General features: G+C 41.2%; 1 protein-coding gene across 1 annotated transcript; it reads left to right on the top strand.

Moving 5' to 3' along the window:
* Positions 1 to 15,124: 15,124 nt before the first annotated feature.
* Positions 15,125 to 16,780, top strand: LOC107651081 (endogenous retrovirus group K member 7 Env polyprotein-like). Its single transcript, XM_016429491.1, has one exon. The coding sequence runs from the start codon at positions 15,125 to 15,127 to the stop codon at positions 16,778 to 16,780; it is 1,656 nt and encodes a 551-aa protein (XP_016284977.1).
* Positions 16,781 to 19,393: the final 2,613 nt, after the last annotated feature.

The following is a 19,393-nucleotide window of genomic DNA, read 5'->3' as shown; positions in this document are numbered from 1 at the left end:
GCTGAAGAAAAGTGTTTCTACTTTGTTATTGAAGATTATTCTGAATCATCATTTCACCCTTGAAAGACAGTTTGATCTCCCATCAAATATAGCTATAGAAAAGATAGGGGGAGGGTCTCCCTAGTCCCTCTGTCCTACATTTTCCCCTTTTGTCTTTTCCCCCCAAAAAATAAATTAGCCATTTAGTATACCAAAGACTGTCTCTGAAGTTTGCAATAGGAGGAAAGATTTTCAAAGTGAATACAGAAGAAAGTTGGGAGGGGTTGACTCACTCTTGATCAGGTCCAGACTCCATTAAGCTTAGTGGGGAAGGAGGAAGTTGCCACACATTAATCAGCCCCCTTCAGCAGTTGGTTTCCTGTCCGTAGCATTTTGAGGCCCCCTCTGTCAAATACCACTATTACAATAAGGAGGCCTAATTTTATTTCAAATGCTTTCACATGTGACTGCATATCACAGATGAGCTTCCCTTTTCCTTGAAGTTGCACATTGAAACTGTTGAGTATCTCTGTTATATCTGTCAGAAAGGCGAAATGCCATTTCCATTCTGCATCATTGAGCTCTGATACTTCTTTGTTTTTTGAAAGCATAAAAGGTGGAATCTATGGAAGCAAGTCATAGAAATGTCTCAAAACTCTCCCTTGACTCAGCCAACAGACTTCTGTGTGGTACAAAACATCTTCATAGGCAACATTTAGTTCAGACAGAAATTCTTGAAAATGTCTGTGGTTTAGTGCATTAGCTCTAATGAAGTTAACACAAGATACCACAATTTTCATAAGAATCCCACTTCAGTGATTTACTACATAGCAGCACTTGTTGGTGGATGAGGCAGTGTATGGCTATGGGATGAGAATGGTTACATTTGTCCATCTCTTGGTTAATGCTTTCTTAAACCCCACCATGTTAAGAGCACCATCAGTTGTCACACTGGCTAGTTTAGCCCAGTGTAGCTCCAAATCCTTCACAGTTTGAAAAACCTTTTCATAGATATCCTCTCCTATAGTTGTTCCTTTGATGCTTTGCAGTGCAGCAAGCTCTTCTGTGACTTTTTGTCACAAATTGTCATTTGTCTCACGAATAAAAATTAGAAGTTGTGAAGAATCATGAACATCATTGCTCTCGAGTGCCAAGGAAAAATAGGAAAGTTTTCTTGTGGAGTTTTGCAAATGCAGATGCAAATTGTCTCCCATTTCTTCAATCCTTCGTGTAATTGCAGATCCTTAAAGGCTAACTGTACTAAATAAGTCTGCCTTTTCTGGACACATCTCTTTGGCAACAGAAAGAAGGCACTCTTTAACAAATTCTCCCTCCACGAATGATCTGCCAGTGCACACTATTAGCTTGGCAACTTGAAAACTTGCTCACAATGATGAAATATTTAGCTGCTTCTGCTTCACAAAAGTATTTTGCTGAGTTGTCAATGTTGTCAATGTATTTTTCAGTTTAAATATTTTATCTTTTCTCACATCTCCTACTAAACAATCATATTTATCTTTATGTTAAGTTTGAAAGTGTCGATGCAAATTGTATTCTTTGAACACAGACACTATATTCTGGCATATCAAACACAGCTCTTTCCTTGTACTGCATGAAAAAGTAATAGTAAGTCCACTGTTCTTTGAATATCCTATACTCTGAGTCAATTTTTCTCTTTCTTGATGTCATTGTTTCCTAGGAATTTCAAATTGCTATTAGTATAGCCCTACAAAAACAATATACCAATGATAATTTTGCCCACACAGAGGCATACAAACTGCACTGCCCATCAATGCAGTCTGATCTGTGTCCATCAATGCAGCCTTCCCAGTCCACATTATTTCAGCCTCACCAGTGACCATATTGGTGGAACTCCACATTTATCTCAGGCTCACACTGGTGCAGTGCAGGGACCAGCACTATTACAGAGTCAGTTCCTCCACAACCTTTCCAGTTCACACTACCCTGTATAAACCGCACTGCGATCTGTGAACGCACATAGGAATCTGATCACACCATGCAATCAGATTCCATGGCAGGAAAAAAGAAGGCATGACACTAGTGTGTGTCCTCTCATGGTTCGTATTTATGGATCTGTAATTATAGACCATAAAATGAAAAACATATGACTCACTTCCCCCACATAGTACAATGGCAACCATGCTCCCCCAGATGCACAACATGATGGCCCCTATAACCTCTTTTTGCCCCAAGTCTCTCCCCACATTACTACACAGTACAATGGCCCTTTTACAGGGGCCATTATGTTGTGCATCTAGGGGAATATGGGGGCCATTGTACTACCATGTTTCCCCCCAAATAAGACACTGTCTTTTATTAATTTGACCCCCCCCCCCCCAAACAGGGGGTATCTTATAAAACACCTAGTAGCAGTGGTGGACTTCTCACAGTAGAGGCCCACTGCTGATGTCATAGGTCAGATCATCACTATCCAATGCCTGTATACAGTACTGGAGGCAGTGCTGGGCTTGTGACACTGTATACCGCTGTCTGGGATAGTGGAGGCTGTAGCGCTGGCTCTGATGGGCCTGTCACACCTCAAACAGGTCCATCATCACCACCACTATATCTGGCAGCAATATACACAGTGCGGAATCCCCTCCCCCATATCGCCACTCACCATGCTGATGTTTTTCATTATGCAATCACATAATCCTTTGCGCAGCTCCTTGTTTTCATTCAGTTATTTTCAGAACAAGGCGCCACGCAAAGGATTATGTCACCGGAAGTAGTACTGTATATGAGTGATGTCACGCTTTGCGGCACCGCCACATATAGTACAGCAGATGCATCTTGTGCCCCTCTCACTGACCACTAATGAAAGAGGTGCCCCTTTTGGAAGTGTAGTGGGGGCAGGATAAATGGCCTCAGGGGGCCGCATGTGGCCCGCAGGCTGTAGTTTGGGGAACCCTGATCTATAGGTACTGATGCAGAGCAAAATAATGAAAACTAGGAGAACATTGTACAGAATAACAGAAATATTTTATGATGGTTATCTGTGAAAATGTGGCTTTTCTCAGCCATGCAATGATCAAGGACAATCCTGAAAGACTTATGACGGGAAATGCTCTCCTAACTGTTAGTCATCTTTCACATCAGTGTCCTTATGATAAATCCTAATCTTATATCAAGCAGATAGTTGATAGGAGATGATGTCACCTGTGTGACCCCAGAAAGGGTGGGAGGGTAAATTTCCTTCACATAATCTCCCCCCTCTGATTCTTTGGGAGACCAGCATGTTAAATCTCTTCCAGGAGATTAACATGTCAGATCTCCCCAATGGATCATTCCACATATGGAACCTATATATTTAAAGATTCTCTTACTAGAGGGATATAAAATATTGCACCTTACATAGAAGGAATTGCCACTAAAGCTTCCTCAGAGGGAAGAGAAGCTTTAAGGTAGGAAGATAGAGACAGGATAGAAGTTTTAGATACCATGAGGGGGATGACGGAGTCGAAGTAGAGATACGAGGTGGCCAGAATGAGTCTTTATTAATTTTCCATGAGCCACAGCTAAGCTCTGATCAAAGGACCCTTCCGAAGGCTTTTACCAGTCCAGAGATCCACATTTAATACCACACAGGTCAGAGAGGTGATAGAGAAAGATTAAAGATGGAGCTTGGCCAGAGGCCAAGCTCCTGCCAAGACAGCCATCAGCTAGCCTGAAAGAGAGAGAGAGAGAGAGGCAGAGCTTGCTGGGCTAAATATAATCTTTGATATGCAAATATACACAGTACATAGGGATGATTCTCATTGGTTAATGACAAGGTATAGGTGTGGTTTCTCTTAACCAGGTGAGCACAAAGAAACCTGTGTTCCCGCCTAACTTGGGGGAAGCTGGGGTCAAGGGTCAGAGGCTTCCCCAGCCACGTGCAATACTGAGCATGCTCAAGACTGAGCATGCTCTCTTCTAAGGCAATCTGTACATACCAACAGTTTCCCTTGCCCATAGCTAGGGGTGGACTGCTACAGATGTAATTACTTTTTATTATGTGAAAGACAACCTAATGAAATAGCTTTCATCAGTTTATATTCATTGTTTTATGCCTTTTTAGACCTTTAAATCCTCTACATGTATTCCTATTAGATGCTCAGTTTTATAATGTTATAGCCACAGATTTAATAGTAAGTAAAAATCCCAAATGTTGATTGAATAATTAATAATCATACTGTGAGTAAAATCACAAGGAAAATCTCCAAAGTGCTTTGGCAAATAAGCCTAGAAATTTATGACACCTCAGTTATAAAATAATCTTGTTCACCTTCATTTTTACTATGGAACAGGGGGCTATATAATCTGGGGAAATATGGGGAAAACCTCACCTTCTCAAGAAAGAAATCTAGAAGACAAAAGTCTGGTTGTCTCCCTTAGAAGAAATATTCAGCTGACCAACCCACTTTTTGGGGGGTAATTTTATGTAATCCAGCTCTCTTGCATAAAATATATAAAAATCAGTCAACAAATGTGCTCAGGATTATAAAGATTAAAATTAATATGCAATAATGAAATATTATATTTTATAAAGTTTTATTAATAACTAAAGCAAAAGAACTGCCTGAATTCAGCCTGGTTGCAGGTCAAAGAGAGAGTCTGGGAGGTGCATACATCCACTTAAATACCAATAACATGATCTTGCCAACGTGGATATGCCGGAGAGGATATATATATTATAAGGAATTTTGGGAAATACTAAGGACTTCTGGGGAATGAAGTCAAAGGTTCAAAATCTCCATTTATATATGCCCCCCCCATCCTGTTGAGAAATCAGTTTCCCCAGATGGAGCATAGAAACATAATCAACTTTAAAATTACAATAATTTGTGGATAAAAGTGAAAAACAAAGCACAAAACCAATGATTATTAGGTTGACCAAAAAACAGTTTGGGGGCAGTCCCCTTTGGTATAAGAGTATACATTCAAAACAAAGGCATTTCAAACCCCCATAGTTCAATTCACATCCCAAAATTCACTCTGGATCTTCTGGTGCAGCATGTGGTCTCTGCAGGCATCTATCTTCATGGCGCATTCTGGATTCTGGGAGGTAGCAAGTTTCTCATCCTAAAATTGCTTAAATTTAAATCAGAGTTCACAACAATAACTTGGCTACACTGAGGTGAATAATAAAAAACACAGGGATCACTCAGGGATGTATGGCTGGGTTATGATGTATATGAATCAATTTGCAAAAGAAAATAAAAAACTTGAAAAAATCCAAATAAAAGAGAAAAATAACTTGTGAATGAAATACAAAATGTAAAAAGTCTTATGTATAAAAAAAATCTAAGTAAAGGAAAAATGAATCTATAACAGGTCTTTGAATCAGAGACCAATTAAAATGGTTTAAGAAATTATGCACTAGTGTTCATCAAAACAATATGGTACTGGCTAAGAGACAGAACCAAAAAGGTTTGTGAAGGTAACCTTGACCTGATCACACGGCCTATTGCCTAAGATAAGCCCATTAACATGCTCGGAGCACTTGCCCGGGAAAGTGAGGTTATGACCTACATGCCCAAAAGGTGTTCCCTCCACTATACCAACCAATCTTGATTGTCTAAGATATGTGATGTAATTTTTACGTGATTAGAGGCATCTCTCTGCCTCCTCATCAATAAAAGCAAAGGCAACCCCTGGGATTTTCTCTTTCTAGGAAAGTTCTTTCCCCAGCTAGGATCTCCATTCTTCTCTCTCTTTCCTCTAAGTCCTTTCCTTCTCCAAGGCTGTAACCATCTCGGCCTGCATTCTCTACCTTAATCTCCTCAACCACCTCGTATTCCATTAATCCTCATTTTCCACCTTAAGGAAAATCATAGGGGTTGCCTGCCCTATCCAACACTGACGTGTCGGTGTCTTTCATTTCCACCCTGGTTCTTGGTTCCTATCTCTCCTCGGGTCCCATTACAAAGGTGAGCCCCTTCCCTTGTGGGACCCTGCTGGTCAGGGAAGTCCATTAGGGACAAACCCACAAAAATGATATCCATTTTCTTTTTAACTTAGCCATGAACCACAGTGTGGGTACGTTATGATTTTCATAATAAAACAGTAATACAGTAGATAATGCACATTCAAAAAAGTATCAAAGTCCCCAAAATTCACAATAGTCCAGTTGATTACAATAGCAAACAAACCCACTATCATATTTCATGTAAGTTGCTGTATGACATAAAAAAACCTATGAACTGATGAATATTTGTCACAATTTTTACAGATGTAGCAAATCTTTCAACCTTGGCAAATATATTTTTAAACAAAGTAAAACTTATTTGGTTCTAGAACATCAATATATTTTTAAACAAAGTAAAACTTATTGGGGTCTAGAACATCACCAAGAAATCTAGATTGTTTTGGTGTAAGTAAATTAAACTGAAGAGTTAAATTATTATGCATGTACAGAAGCTCTTTTTGACTTCTTGCTTTATATGAACTTTTTACCTTTAATACAACATTCTTTATAATACATATATAATATAAAAAATCATCCATTCAGAAACCACTAGTTATCTAAAATTATTTCTGAAGACACCTTAAAATTTAAATTCTTTAAAAGTTGTATATAGCTTTTGATGAAGTCCATCCATCATAATCTATGTGACAAGTCACAAAGGCAACATGTGATCTTCAATGGATCTAATGATAAGGGTTTGGGCAAGATGTTCATGGGCTCATATAATATTTTGTTCTTCAACAGAGGTAAAGGTACAAATTAAAGATCAATATAGGCAAAACAGTAGCTTAAAATGATTCAGTATTACAGAAAGGTATTGACTAGATTAATACAGATAAACTTAAAAAAATTTAAACCTTAAAACAATCAGTAAATATAATTATATAAACAAATGAGAAGGTGCAGGCAGGCAGTGCAATCAAAATCCTTTTTTTTTTTTTACCAATCCCAATAGACTTGTATTATATTATAGGAGGAGAATAAACTCAGAATAGTTAGCAATAAACTTCCAGATCTCTTTTAAAGTTTCTTTCCCCTCCCCCAGCATTTATCATCCATTTGAATCTCTTTTATCAGAGCTCTGAAGTTTCTGATAGAAGCACTGGGCAAAATCTCCACTCTGCATGTTGAGAGTATTTAAGACTTTTAGACCTTTGTCAAAATATTTCAGTTTGGTTTGTAGTTTAAGTAGCATAGTTTACTACATATTCTTTTTTTTTAATATTTTATTTGATCATTTCCAAGCATTATTCGTTAAAGACATAGATCATTTTCCTTTCCTCCCATAGCCAACGCGTAAATCCACTGGGCATTACATGTTTTCTTGATTTGAACCCATTGCTTTGTTGATAATATTTGCATTAGAGTGTTCATTTAGAGTCTCTCCTCTGTCATGTCCCCTCAACCGCTGTATTCAGGCAGTTGCTTTTCCTTGGTGTTTCCACTCCCATAGTTTATCCTTTGCTTATGAATAGTGTTTTTTTCTCCTGGATCCCTGCAAATTGTTCAGGGACATTACACCGCCATTAATGGAGAAGTCCATTACGTTCGATTATACCACAGTGTGTTAGTCTCTGTGTACAATGTTCTCCTGGTTCTGCTCCTCTCGCTCTGCATCACTTCCTGGAGGTTGTTCCATTCTCCATGGAACTCCTCCACTTTATTATTCCTTTTAGCACAATAGTATTCCATCACCAACATATACCATAATTTGCTTAGCCATTCCCCAATTGATGGGCATCCCCTCGTTTTCCAGTTTTTGGCCACCACAAAGAGCACAGCTATGAATATTTTTGTACAAGTCTTTGTGTCCATTATCTCTTTGGGGTACAGACCCAGCAGTGCTATGGCTGGATCAAAGGGTAGATATTCTTTTGTCGCCCTTTGGGCATAGTTCCAAATTGCCTTCCAGAATGGTTGGATCAGTTCACAACTCCACCAGCAATGCATTAATGTCCCAACTTTGCCACATCCCCTCCAGCATTCATTACTTTCTGTTGCTGTTATGTTAGCCAATCTGCTAGGTGTGAGGTGATACCTCAGAGTTGTTTTGATTTGCATCTCTCTGATTATAAGAGATGTAGAGCACTTCTTCATGTGCTTGTTAATAGTTTTGATTTCTTTATCTGAGAACTGCCTATCCATGTCCCTTGCCCACTTATCAATTGGAGAATGGCTTGATTTTTTGTTCAGTTGATTTAGCTCTTTATAAATTTGAGTAATTAAACCTTTGTCAGAGGTTTCTATGAAGATTTTTTCCCAGTTTGTTGTTTCCCTTCTGATTTTAGTTACATTGGTTTTGTTTGTGCAAAAGCTTTTTAATTTGATGTAGTTAAAATTATTTATTTTACATTTTGTGATTCTTTCTATGTCTTGCTTGGTTTTAAAGCCTTTCCCCTCCCAAAGGTCTGACATGTATACTATTCTGTGTTTACCCAATTTACTTATGGTTTCCTTCTTTATGTTTAAGTCACTCACCCATTTTGAATTTATCTTGGTGTAGAGTGTGAGGTGTTGATCTATTCCTAGTCTCTCCCACACTGTCTTCCAATTTTCCCAGCAGTTTTTATTGAATAGTGGATTTTTGTCCCAAAAGCTGGGATCTTTGGGTTTATTGTATACTGTCTTGCTGAGGTCGCTTTCCCCCAGTCTATTCCACTGATCTTCCTTTCTGTTTCTTAGCCAGTACCAAATTGTTTTGATGACTGCCGCTTTGTAATATAGTTTGAGGTCTGGGACTGCAAGGCCCCCCTCATTTGTGTTTTTTTTTTCATTATTTCCCTGGATATCCTTGATCTTTTGTTGTTCCAAATGAATTTTGTTATAGTTTTTTCTAAATCAGTGAAGAAATATTTTGGTAGTTCAATGGGTTTGGCACTAAATAGATAAATAAGTTTGGGTAGGATGGTCATTTTTATTATATTGGCTCTTCCTATCCATGAGCAGTTAATGTTTTTCCAATTGCTCAAGTCTAGTTTTAGTTGTGTGGAGAGTGTTTTGTAGTTGTGTTCATATAGTTCCTGTGTTTGTCTCAGGAGGTAGATTCCTAGGTATTTTATTTTGTCTAAGGTGATTTTGAATGGGATTTCTCTTTCTAGTTCTTGCTGCTGAGCTGTGTTGGAGATATATAGTGTAGCAGTCCAGCCCATAGGTATTATGGAGAGACAAGGATTGTGAGTGAGCACATGGCCATCCTGCGCATGGCAATGAGCTCCATTGCCAGCGTGGCTGAAGTTTAGGCGCGAAACCTTGCTTTCCTTTGTCTCACTCTCCCGAGGATAATAACCCCACCTTCACCTTGTCATAAGTTGCATTATCCAATGGCAATACCCCAGGTAACTCATTCATATGTATTGAGGTATCATGTAATTGTTCAATATGTATTGAGCTCATTTGTATATCAAAGAGAATAAAATGAGCAAGCCACAGCCAGCCCGCCCACTTGGAGGACACCGACAGGTTTGCAAAGGAGCATCTTCTCCCCTTTCTCTCTCCTCTCTATCTTTCTCCCTGAGGCCTGGTCTTTAGGCCCGGCCTGCCTTCCTTCCTCTCTCTCTCTTTCTTCTAATGCTAATACCTAGCATTATCTACCTCCTTTAGTTTCTGATCTCCTTTCCTACTGAGCTAGCATTATCCTCTGACCAGTGCAGTGTTAAATTGAGACCATTGGGTGGGATAGCCTGGATAGTAACGCCCAGTGGTCAGAGCAGGCTGTGGCTCCCGAAAAATGATAATTGTTTACTGACTTGATTATTTACATCTCTAAAGTCGGCTCGTTCACGTCCTTCGCGGGATCTAAAACTTCTACCCTGTTTCTATCTTCTCTACTTGCAACCTCTCGCGGGCCGGGAGGTTGTATCTGGCGCCCATGTGCCCAGGACTCACACCTGGCACTTTCTTGTGGCATTCTATCCTTGTTTCTCACAGCAGTTGGGAGGGCTAGCCCCAGGACGCAAAGGATTTCTCAGGCTAGGCGGAACAGAGCGAGAGGACGATCCCTTCGGATCTGGCCAACTGAAGGTGAATCGTTCTCAGAGATGGGCTTGACCATTTCCTCCCATGCAGGTTACATACAACTCCTCATGTCGTTGGTTGAACAGGGAGGTAGGAAGGTCTCCAAAGCGCAGATCAAAGCCTTGCTAAAGGTAATTCAAAAGGCTTTCCCAGGCTTTCCATCTATGGGGACGCTAGAGGTTGCGCAATGGGACCGAATCGGTCAAAGCTTAAAAGACTATCAAAAGGAAGGTAACAGAGTCAGGAAAACGGTATTTAACACCTGGTCAATTATCAGAACTATTCTAGAGGATCTGGCTATTCAAACATCTAATGCAGGGGAGAAGGAAACTCCACAGACTCAGGAATTAAAAAAGCAGGATCTCAAACCCACTGCTCCTGAGGCAACTGATGGGGGAGGGGAAGGAATGTGTTCAGAGTGGTCTAGGGATCCTCCAGAGGCCCCAGGCTATACTTCTAAGGGGAATGAAACAAAAGAGTCATTTGCAACTCCAAAGCTGTATCCCTCTTTAGACAATCAGGCCCCTCCCCATTCCCCTCCTCCCCCAGACTACAGGTTGGTTTCATGAACCTCTCTCGTGGCCACCCCGCCCCCACCCTGCTCGCCTGAGGTTTCTAAGCCTGGTTCACTCAGGAATGAGCCGATCTCACCTACTCAAAAAGGCAAGGAGGACATTTCTGCTTTCCCAGTCAGGTATATAGAGGACCCTGAGGATGCCAACAGACGCATTGCTCAGCGTAAACCCATAGACTGTAAGGTCTTGAAAATGCTCAGAAGCAGTGTATTGAAAAACGGGGCAATCGCTCCATTCACATTAGCGCTCCTCAGCAATCTGACCCAGCAGACACTCACCCCAGCTGACTGGTACCTGGCAGCTGAGTCCGCCCTCAGTGGAGGTGACTATTTGACCTGGAAACTGAAATTCCATGATCTATGTTCCCTACAGGCCTCAGAGAACAGGCAGACAGGAATCAATGTGCCCTTTGAACAATTGGTAGGGCAAGGAGAATTTGAACCGATTGCTAGGCAAATTACAGTGACAGAGCAGGTTTTTAACCAGATAGCCAGCGCTGCTACTAGGGCATGGAGAGTCCTACGCGGGAAGGATTCAGAGAGCCTGTACACAGAGATTATTCAAAAGCAAAACGAATCTTTTGCTGACTTTGTTGATAGGCTCAGTACAGAAGTCCGCAGACATATTCCTCACGAAGATGCAGCTAAGGTTCTAATTAGGGACCTTGCTTTTTTAAATGCTAATGAACAGGCCAGAAGAGCTTTAGCTCCCATTAAAGCTACAGGAACCCTAACAGATTTTTTGAGAGCATGTCAAGACATAGGCATGGGTGAGACACAAACTGGTTTAACAGTACGTGAGCAGCCGAGAATGCCTAAAGGGCAATGCCATGTGTGTGGCAGGAGAGGTAACTATCGTAGAGCATGTCCAAATAAAAGAACAGGAAAGGTTCCGAATATCTGCCCTAAATGTGGAAAGGGCAGGCATTGGGCATCTGAGTGCAGAGCTGGCAATAGGCGAAGTCTTCCCAACACAGGGCCTAACAACCAGTTAAACTAGACTTCGGGCCAGCCTTGAGCCCAGGAGTAAATCAGGGCAGAACCATGAGGTGTTCTTTTCAATTCCCTATAATTGCAGCCGAAAGCATAGTATTAAAAGAGAAGTCAGAGCCTACTTGGATTCCAGCTAGCTTTCATTTCCCAGTACCTCAAGGTGTTAAAGGGTTAATACTAGGCAACCCTGACCTCATTGCAAAAGGTTTAGAAATCTTTCCCACATTGTTTCAGGATAAGGAGACTAATGGGCTCCACATCCTGGCTGCTGCAAAGCCAGCATTTTGCATTTCAAAGGACACTAATCTAGCTTACCTGACCATATTCCCTGAGGCTGATTTTTCTCTAAAGAGCAAGCTTCAAAAAAGTAGCTCTGACCCCACAGCTCACGGATTGTTTTGGTCTCAAAAAGTGACTCAGGATAGGATGGTAATGTCTTTGTTTGTAGAAGACAGGGTTATCTCAGGCATTTTAGATTCTGGAGCAGACATCTCGGTGATCTCTGCTACGGATTGGCCAGAATCATGGGAAGTCATTGAACCTCACCAGAAGTTAATAGGCATAGGCACACCTGAGCACATTCTCCAATCAGCTAATACTTTATCGTGGTCTGATAGTGAAGGACATAGAGGTATATTTAAACCTTACGTGCTAGATATTGCCCAATCTCTTTGGGGCAGGGAGGTGATGTCCGAGATGAACATAACGTTGACCACATCGGACAAACTGCACACAGAATTTGTGGGTGCGGCAAGCGTCGCCCTGCTATTCGCTGACCCTATCACATGGTTAAATTCCAAACCCATTTGGATTAACCAGTGGCCGATATCTAAGGAGAAATTAGTACATTTAGAGGCCATAATACAGGAACAATTAAGCTTAGGTCACATACGAGAATCAAACAGTCCCTGGAACACCCCGATTTTTCTGGTGCCAAAGAAGGCAGGGAAATGGAGGCTAGTCCATGATCTTAGGAAGATCAATGAGCAGCTAGTGGACATGGGGACGAGGCAACCGGGATTACCTTCCCCGGGTCCGATTCCCATAAACTGGAATCTGATAGTTATAGATTTGAAGGATTGTTTTTTCAATATCCGCCTGTCCCCCCAAGATTGTCACAGATCGCGTTCTCTGTACCCTCAATCAATTATAGTACGCCTTTCAAAAGATTCGAATGGCTCTGCCTGCCACAGGGCTTGCGTGTAAGCAGCTGTTTATGCCAGAAATATGTAGCTAATGCCCTAGAAAAGGTTAGACATAAGCACGCAAAATATCACATAATCCAATATGTGGATGACATTCTGTTAGCGGCGCCATCTAGTGGCGAGGTGGAGATACTGCTCGCAGACGCCACCAAAGCTTTAATGGCGGCAAATCTGGTGATCTCTAAGGAAAAGATTCAAACCACGCCCCCTTACAAGTACCTAGGAACGCTAGTGTATGATCAAGAGATCCGACCACAGAAAATTGAGATTCGTAGAGATTCCCTGAATACGTTGAACGATTTCCAGAAATTGTTAGGTGATATTAATTGGCTCAGACCTTTTCTTAAAATCTCTACAGGACAGTTAGAAAACCTCTATGCCACTTTAAAGGGAGACACTGCTTTATCATCCCCTAGAACACTTTCTCCCAAAGCGGAGGAGGAGTTAAAGGCAGTGGAAGAAGCTGCATCAAAAGCCAGATTGTATAGAATTGATCCATCATTACCCTTAATAGCATCTGTTATACAGACAAGGTATACTCCCACAGGTGCTTTGCATCAGGGTCAACACATCATAGAATGGATTCACTTAGCCAATCAGCAAACTAAATCCCTCACTAGCTATCTAGAACTTATCATTTTACTGATAACTCATATCAGAAAAAGGGCAAGACAGTTAACTGGCATAGATCCTAGTACAATTCATGTTCCCATAACAAGAGAGCAAGTTCAGAATTTATTTGCACAGTCTTTGCCATGGCAAATTGCTTTTGCAGATTATACAGGGCAGATTGATAATCACATTCCTGCTAATAAGATATAAAATTGACTCCTATTATTTTTCCAAGAATGACATCCATGCATCCTCTTGTAGATGCTATGAACGTTTTTACAGATGCATCAAAACATGGGAGAGCAGGAGCTGTAGTCCAGGATAGCACAATGTTATTAGACACTACTTATAGCTCTCCACAAAAGGCTGAATTAGCTGCAGTTCGCAGTGTACTAAGGGATGTAGTACAAGCTTGTAATATAATCTGTGATTCATTATATGTGGTTAATTTGGTTAATTCTCTGGAAACAGCAAAGATTAAACCTGTACCTGATGAAGAGTTATATCTCTTGTTCCGTACCACCCAGATGGTGATATGGCAAAGGCAGAACAAATTTTTTATAACACATATTCGTGCACACACTAACCTCCCTGGTCCTCTCTCGGAGGGAAACGCTAAGGTGGATACCTTAGTGGCATCTGCTTTTCAAGAAGCAGTTAAATCACATTCTTTATTGCACCAAAATGCAAAATCTCTCAAATGCCAATTTGACATTACTAAAAGACAGGCACAGGAGATAATCCAGCAGTGCAGCTCGTGTGCCCAGTTCTCCTCTACACCTCTTCCTCCAGGAGCTAATCCTCGAGGCCTCAAAGCTAACCAGCTTTGGCAGATGGATGTGACTCAATATGCTCCTTTTGGAAGGTGGAAGTATGTGCATGTGGCAAATGACACATACTCAAGGGTCATATGGGCCACAGCACAAACGGGAGAAAATGTTTCTCATGTCATTGCACACTTGCTGGAAGCATTTGCTCATTTGGGCATTCCAAATCAGATAAAAATTGACAATGGTACTGCATACACCAGCAAAAGGTTTGCAGAATTTTGCAAATTGTGGAATATAAACCATAAAACTGGAATTCCAGGTAACTCCACTGGTCAAGCAATAGTGGAGAGAGCTAACAGGACTCTCAAGAACCAGATACAAAAACAAAAAGGAGAGTACCTGACAATTTATGAGGGTGATATCTCCAAACCCAAACCTATTATTCCTAACAAATTGTTAAGGATGGTACTTTTAACTCTCAATCATTTCTCCATCCCAGAAGGGCTGAATGCTACACCTATGCAGACGCATTTTGAGTGTCATGATACAATGGACACGGTGCAGCAGCCCTGGGTTTTTTGGAGATTGCCAGGAGACAAAGATTATAGAGGTCCGAACAGACTAATAACAATGGGTCGAGGCTATGCTTGTATTTCCACAGATAATGGAGAGATCTGGACTCCCAGCAAGCACCTCAAACCATGGAAGGGACCGCTTCCAGATGCAAGGGGAGCAGAGCAACAGGCTCACCAGTCTAGCACCGCACCGGCTGCCCGAGACCAGGATGAGAAGCAGACGAGCATCGCTGCTGTCTCCAGTCAGCTACCTGATGGTCAAGCGCAGGGCACCGGGATCGAAGGCATTACTGGTGAATGCACGCACTCTGAACACTGACATTACATTTACTCTGATAATATTCACTATTTTGACTTTGCTGAACATCGGTCATGCTGAAGTCTACTGGTCCATCGTGCCCAAACCTCCCATTTTGAGAATGTTAACTTGGATGGACAAGCCCCCTCTGGTATATGTTAACAACACGGACTGGCTACCACACCCTATTCTAGCCAAACGTGTTCCTCTAGAGTCTGAAGGGGCTCTGTACAATTATTCAGGATCTACTGTGTATCCTCCATTTTGTATATCTTTTAGAAATTCGTTTATTGGTAATTCTTTCTGTGTACCACGCAGACATCAAGCGTGGATTGTCAAAAATGCCACTGACAACAGTTATGTAGGGGTTGGCATGGGTGTGATAGGAATGGGAGATGAGTCACCACGTAAGGCGTTCCAATCTAAACACCCGGCTAACAAGTACCTATGTCCAAATCAGATAGGTACGGTACAAAAGGAGTTGCCATGGACAGATTGTTCTGTCCGAGTTCCCAGAAAGGTTAAGATGCCGGCAACCATAGACTTTAACATCTACAATTGGGCACCCAGGTTACGTTGTGGTCGCTCTGAACAACTGACGCGATTAGACAAATACACTGACTATGAGAAATGGCACCTGCCATGTCAGGATTTTCAGAAACTTGAGGACTTACTAGAAGTGGACATGGCTGGTTCTAGACTTGTTATTGAAGCAGGTCCTATACAGAACACGCAGTGGAAGATAGTGGCTGCCACGCAGCCGATATACAAGTTTAAGGTCAAGGTGAAGAACTCAGGACTTGATCTTGAGTATGACAGTCACATCAATGTCACTGCATGTGTTTTTGCTCCTTATGTAATGCTAGTGGGTAACAGCCTTCGAATTTTTAAAAATGACCAAGGTCTATATGAGATCAACTGCACAAAATGCCGCCTACATCAATGCCTTAGTCCTAAAAACCAAGATTCACATGTTGCTATTATGTATCATCCGCCTTTAATGTGGGTACCTGTCAACTTGACAGAGACGTGGGCATCTACGCCTACTGTGCACATTGTTCAAAAGGCATTTAACATGGTTATACATAGGCCCAAGAGAATGGTCTTGGAAGTTATAGGAGCCGTAGTCTCAGTAATTGCCATGATCACATCACTAACCACGGCAACATTGGCATTAACTTCCTCTATCCAGAATCATGAGTTCATACAGGAAGTGGTGTCTAACGCTTCCAAATTATGGCACACTCAGCAGAGTATTGACTTAGCTTACAGAGATGAGTTGGACAGTTTAAAAGATGCTGTGTTTTGGTTAGGTAAAGAGGTTGAAGCTTTACACACAAGAATTACTTATCCCTGTCATTACAATCAAACGGGTTATTGTATTACTCCGTTGCCATATGATAATGTGTCATATGAATGGCAGCTGGTCGTTCAGCACATCAAGGGTGCTTGGGGCAGTCAAAACAGCACTTTGGACATTATTAAGTTGCAACAGCAGATCAACAGATTAGACCAAATTGTATATGAGAATGAGGCTGCAAACATAGCTTCAAATTGGAAAGCAACTTTATCTTCCCTGCATCCCCAAAATTGGTTTGGTAGAGCTAACTTAACCAGCATTGGTACTATCATTTTGTTCATATTACTGGCTATTGGTTTGATTATACTTTGCAGCAGAAGCTGCAAAAACAGAGCCTATATTCAAGGCATACTGCCAGAATTGGCACGGTCTTATCACACTCGGCAGTTGGTGCCTGAAAATGTTGAATTGAACACGACCAATCTATGAAAGACCAGAGTATCATGATATTTTGCATTCCAATCTTTGCTATATACTGAGTATGTGAAGGCATGTTTGCTATGTCACATGTCTGTCCCTCCTGAATTGTTCAGAGAGGATGTTTTTCTTTAAAGGGATCTCTCCCAACACACAAACAAAAAGAAAAGGGAGAGGAATCTTATAGAGATCAGTATTTTTCTCTAAGATCAGTATTTATATCTTTAGAGGACACTTTTTAAAGTCACTTTTGATTGATCAACCTTGATTTTTTCTTTTACACTATTAATGCCAGAACTTTGAGTACAAAGAAGGTACTGTTAATGCTCTGATCCAGAATTATGAAGGTGCAAAGATTTCTAAAATTACAGTCATCTTACAGTCGGTAAAGATGAGAACATGGCAGCAATTGTTAATTTTCAGTTGACCATTCTGGAGAGTGATGTCTGATTGCATGCAACGGGAATCATAATGAATCTTTCATTATGGACCGGACAGCCTAAGCCACGGTAATGCATTTTCCATGTGAAATGGATGTTTGAGGTTGGGGAATGCAGAGACAGCACACTGACGCCCTCAGTCACTGGATGTCCTGGCATCGTCCTTCCAACCAGTTTCTTAGGTGGCAGGCATCTGGCAGTGAGAGCGAATAGATCCCAAAGATGCAGAATCAGTTCAAAAGAAGGAAAGCAGTTATCCTTCGGGTCCAGAGGAGGTCAGTTTTGCTAATCATGATGAGATCTGACAGCTTCTCATGGTTCTGACTGGTGAAGAGTGACGTGGTTAACTGAAGCACCTATCTTGTCAGACAGAGAACTTCTACCTCATGAAACCAGGATCAGTGTTATGGAAATTATTTTTCTTTTTGACATTTTTATATCTTATATAGTTATTTTGTTAAGCAGATAGATAGAAAGAAAGTTCACACTTGATTTTATATTTGAGTTTTATAATCTGGTTTGGTTTTCTCACTTTGAATCGTTGTGATTGTGCACCAGTGTGTTTATATTTAACATGTGTTGAGTTACGTTTTGATATTACACTATTCATTTGTGTGTAAAACAAAAAGGGGGAGATGTAGCAGTCCAGCCCATAGACACTATGGGGAGACAAGGATTGTGAGTGAGCACATGGCCATCCTGCGCATGGCAATGAGCTCTATTGCCAGCATGGCTGAAGTTTAGGCGCGAAACCTGGCTTTCCTTTGTCTCACTCTCCCGAGGATAATAACCCCACCTTCACCTTGTCATAAGTTGCATTATCCAATGGCAATACCCCAGGTAACTCATCCATATGTATTGAGGTATCATGTAACTGTTCAATATGTATTGAGCTCATTTGTATATCAAAGAGAATAAAATGAGCAAGCCACAGCCAGCCCGCCCACTTGGAGGACACCGACAGGTTTGCAAAGGAGCATCTTCTCCCCTTTCTCTCTCCTCTCTATCTTTCTCCCTGAGGCCTGGTCTTTAGGCCCGGCCTGCCTTCCTTCCTCTCTCTCTCTTTCTTCTAATGCTAATACCTAGCATTATCTACCTCCTTTAGTTTCTGATCTCCTTTCCTACTGAGCTAGCATTATCCTCTGACCAGTGCAGTGTTAAATTGAGACCATTGGGTGGGATAGCCTGGATAGTAACGCCCAGTGGTCAGAGCAGGCTGTGGCTCCCGAAAAATGATAATTGTTTACTGACTCGATTATTTACATCTCTAAAGTCGGCTCGCCCTTCGTGGGATCTAAAACTTCTACCCTGTTTCTATCTTCTCTCCTTGCAACCTCTCGCGGGCCGGGAGGTTGTATATAGAAAAGCTGATGATTTATATGGGTTTATCTTGTATCCTGCAACTTTGCTAAAGTTGTTGATTATTTCAATTAGCTTTTTGGTTGAATCTCTAGGATTCTTTAAGTAGACCATCATGTCATCTGCAAAGAGTGATAACTTGGTCTCCTCCTTGCCTATTTTGATGCCTTCAATTTCTTTTTCTTCTCTAATTGCTACTGCTAGTGTTTCTAGTACAATGTCAAATAGTAGAGGTGATAATGGGCATCCTTGTTTCACTCCTGATCTTATTGGGAATGCGTCTAGTTTATCCCCATTGCAATTGATATTAGCTGATGGTTTTAGATATATACTGTTCATTATTTTTAGGAATGACCCTTCTATTCCTATGCTTTCTAGTGTTTTTTTTTAAAATATATTTTATTTGATCATTTCCAAGCATTATTCGTTAAAGACATAGATCATTTTCTTTTCCTCCCCCCCACTCCCCATAGCCGACGCGTAAGTCCACTGGGCATTAGATGTTTTCTTGATTTGAACCCATTGCTTTGTTGATAGTATTTGCATTAGAGTGTTCATTTAGAGTCTATCCTCTGTCATGTCCCCTCAACCTCTGTATTCAGGCAGTTGCTTTTTCTCGGTGTTTCCACTCCCATAGTTTATCCTTTGCTTATGAATGGTGTTTTTTTCTCCTGGATCCCTGCAAGTTGTTCAGGGACATTACACCGCCACTAATGGAGAAGTCCATTACGTTCGATTATACCACAGTGTATTAGTCTCTGTGTACAATGTTCTCCTGGTTCTGCTCCTCTCGCTCTGCATCACTTCCTGGAGGTTGTTCCAGTCT

Source organism: Monodelphis domestica, chromosome 1 (genome assembly GCF_027887165.1).
Source record: "Monodelphis domestica isolate mMonDom1 chromosome 1, mMonDom1.pri, whole genome shotgun sequence".
Classification (NCBI taxonomy): Eukaryota; Metazoa; Chordata; class Mammalia; order Didelphimorphia; family Didelphidae; genus Monodelphis; species Monodelphis domestica.
Note: the sequence above shows the minus strand (reverse complement) of the source record. Positions and strands in the feature narration are given on the sequence as shown.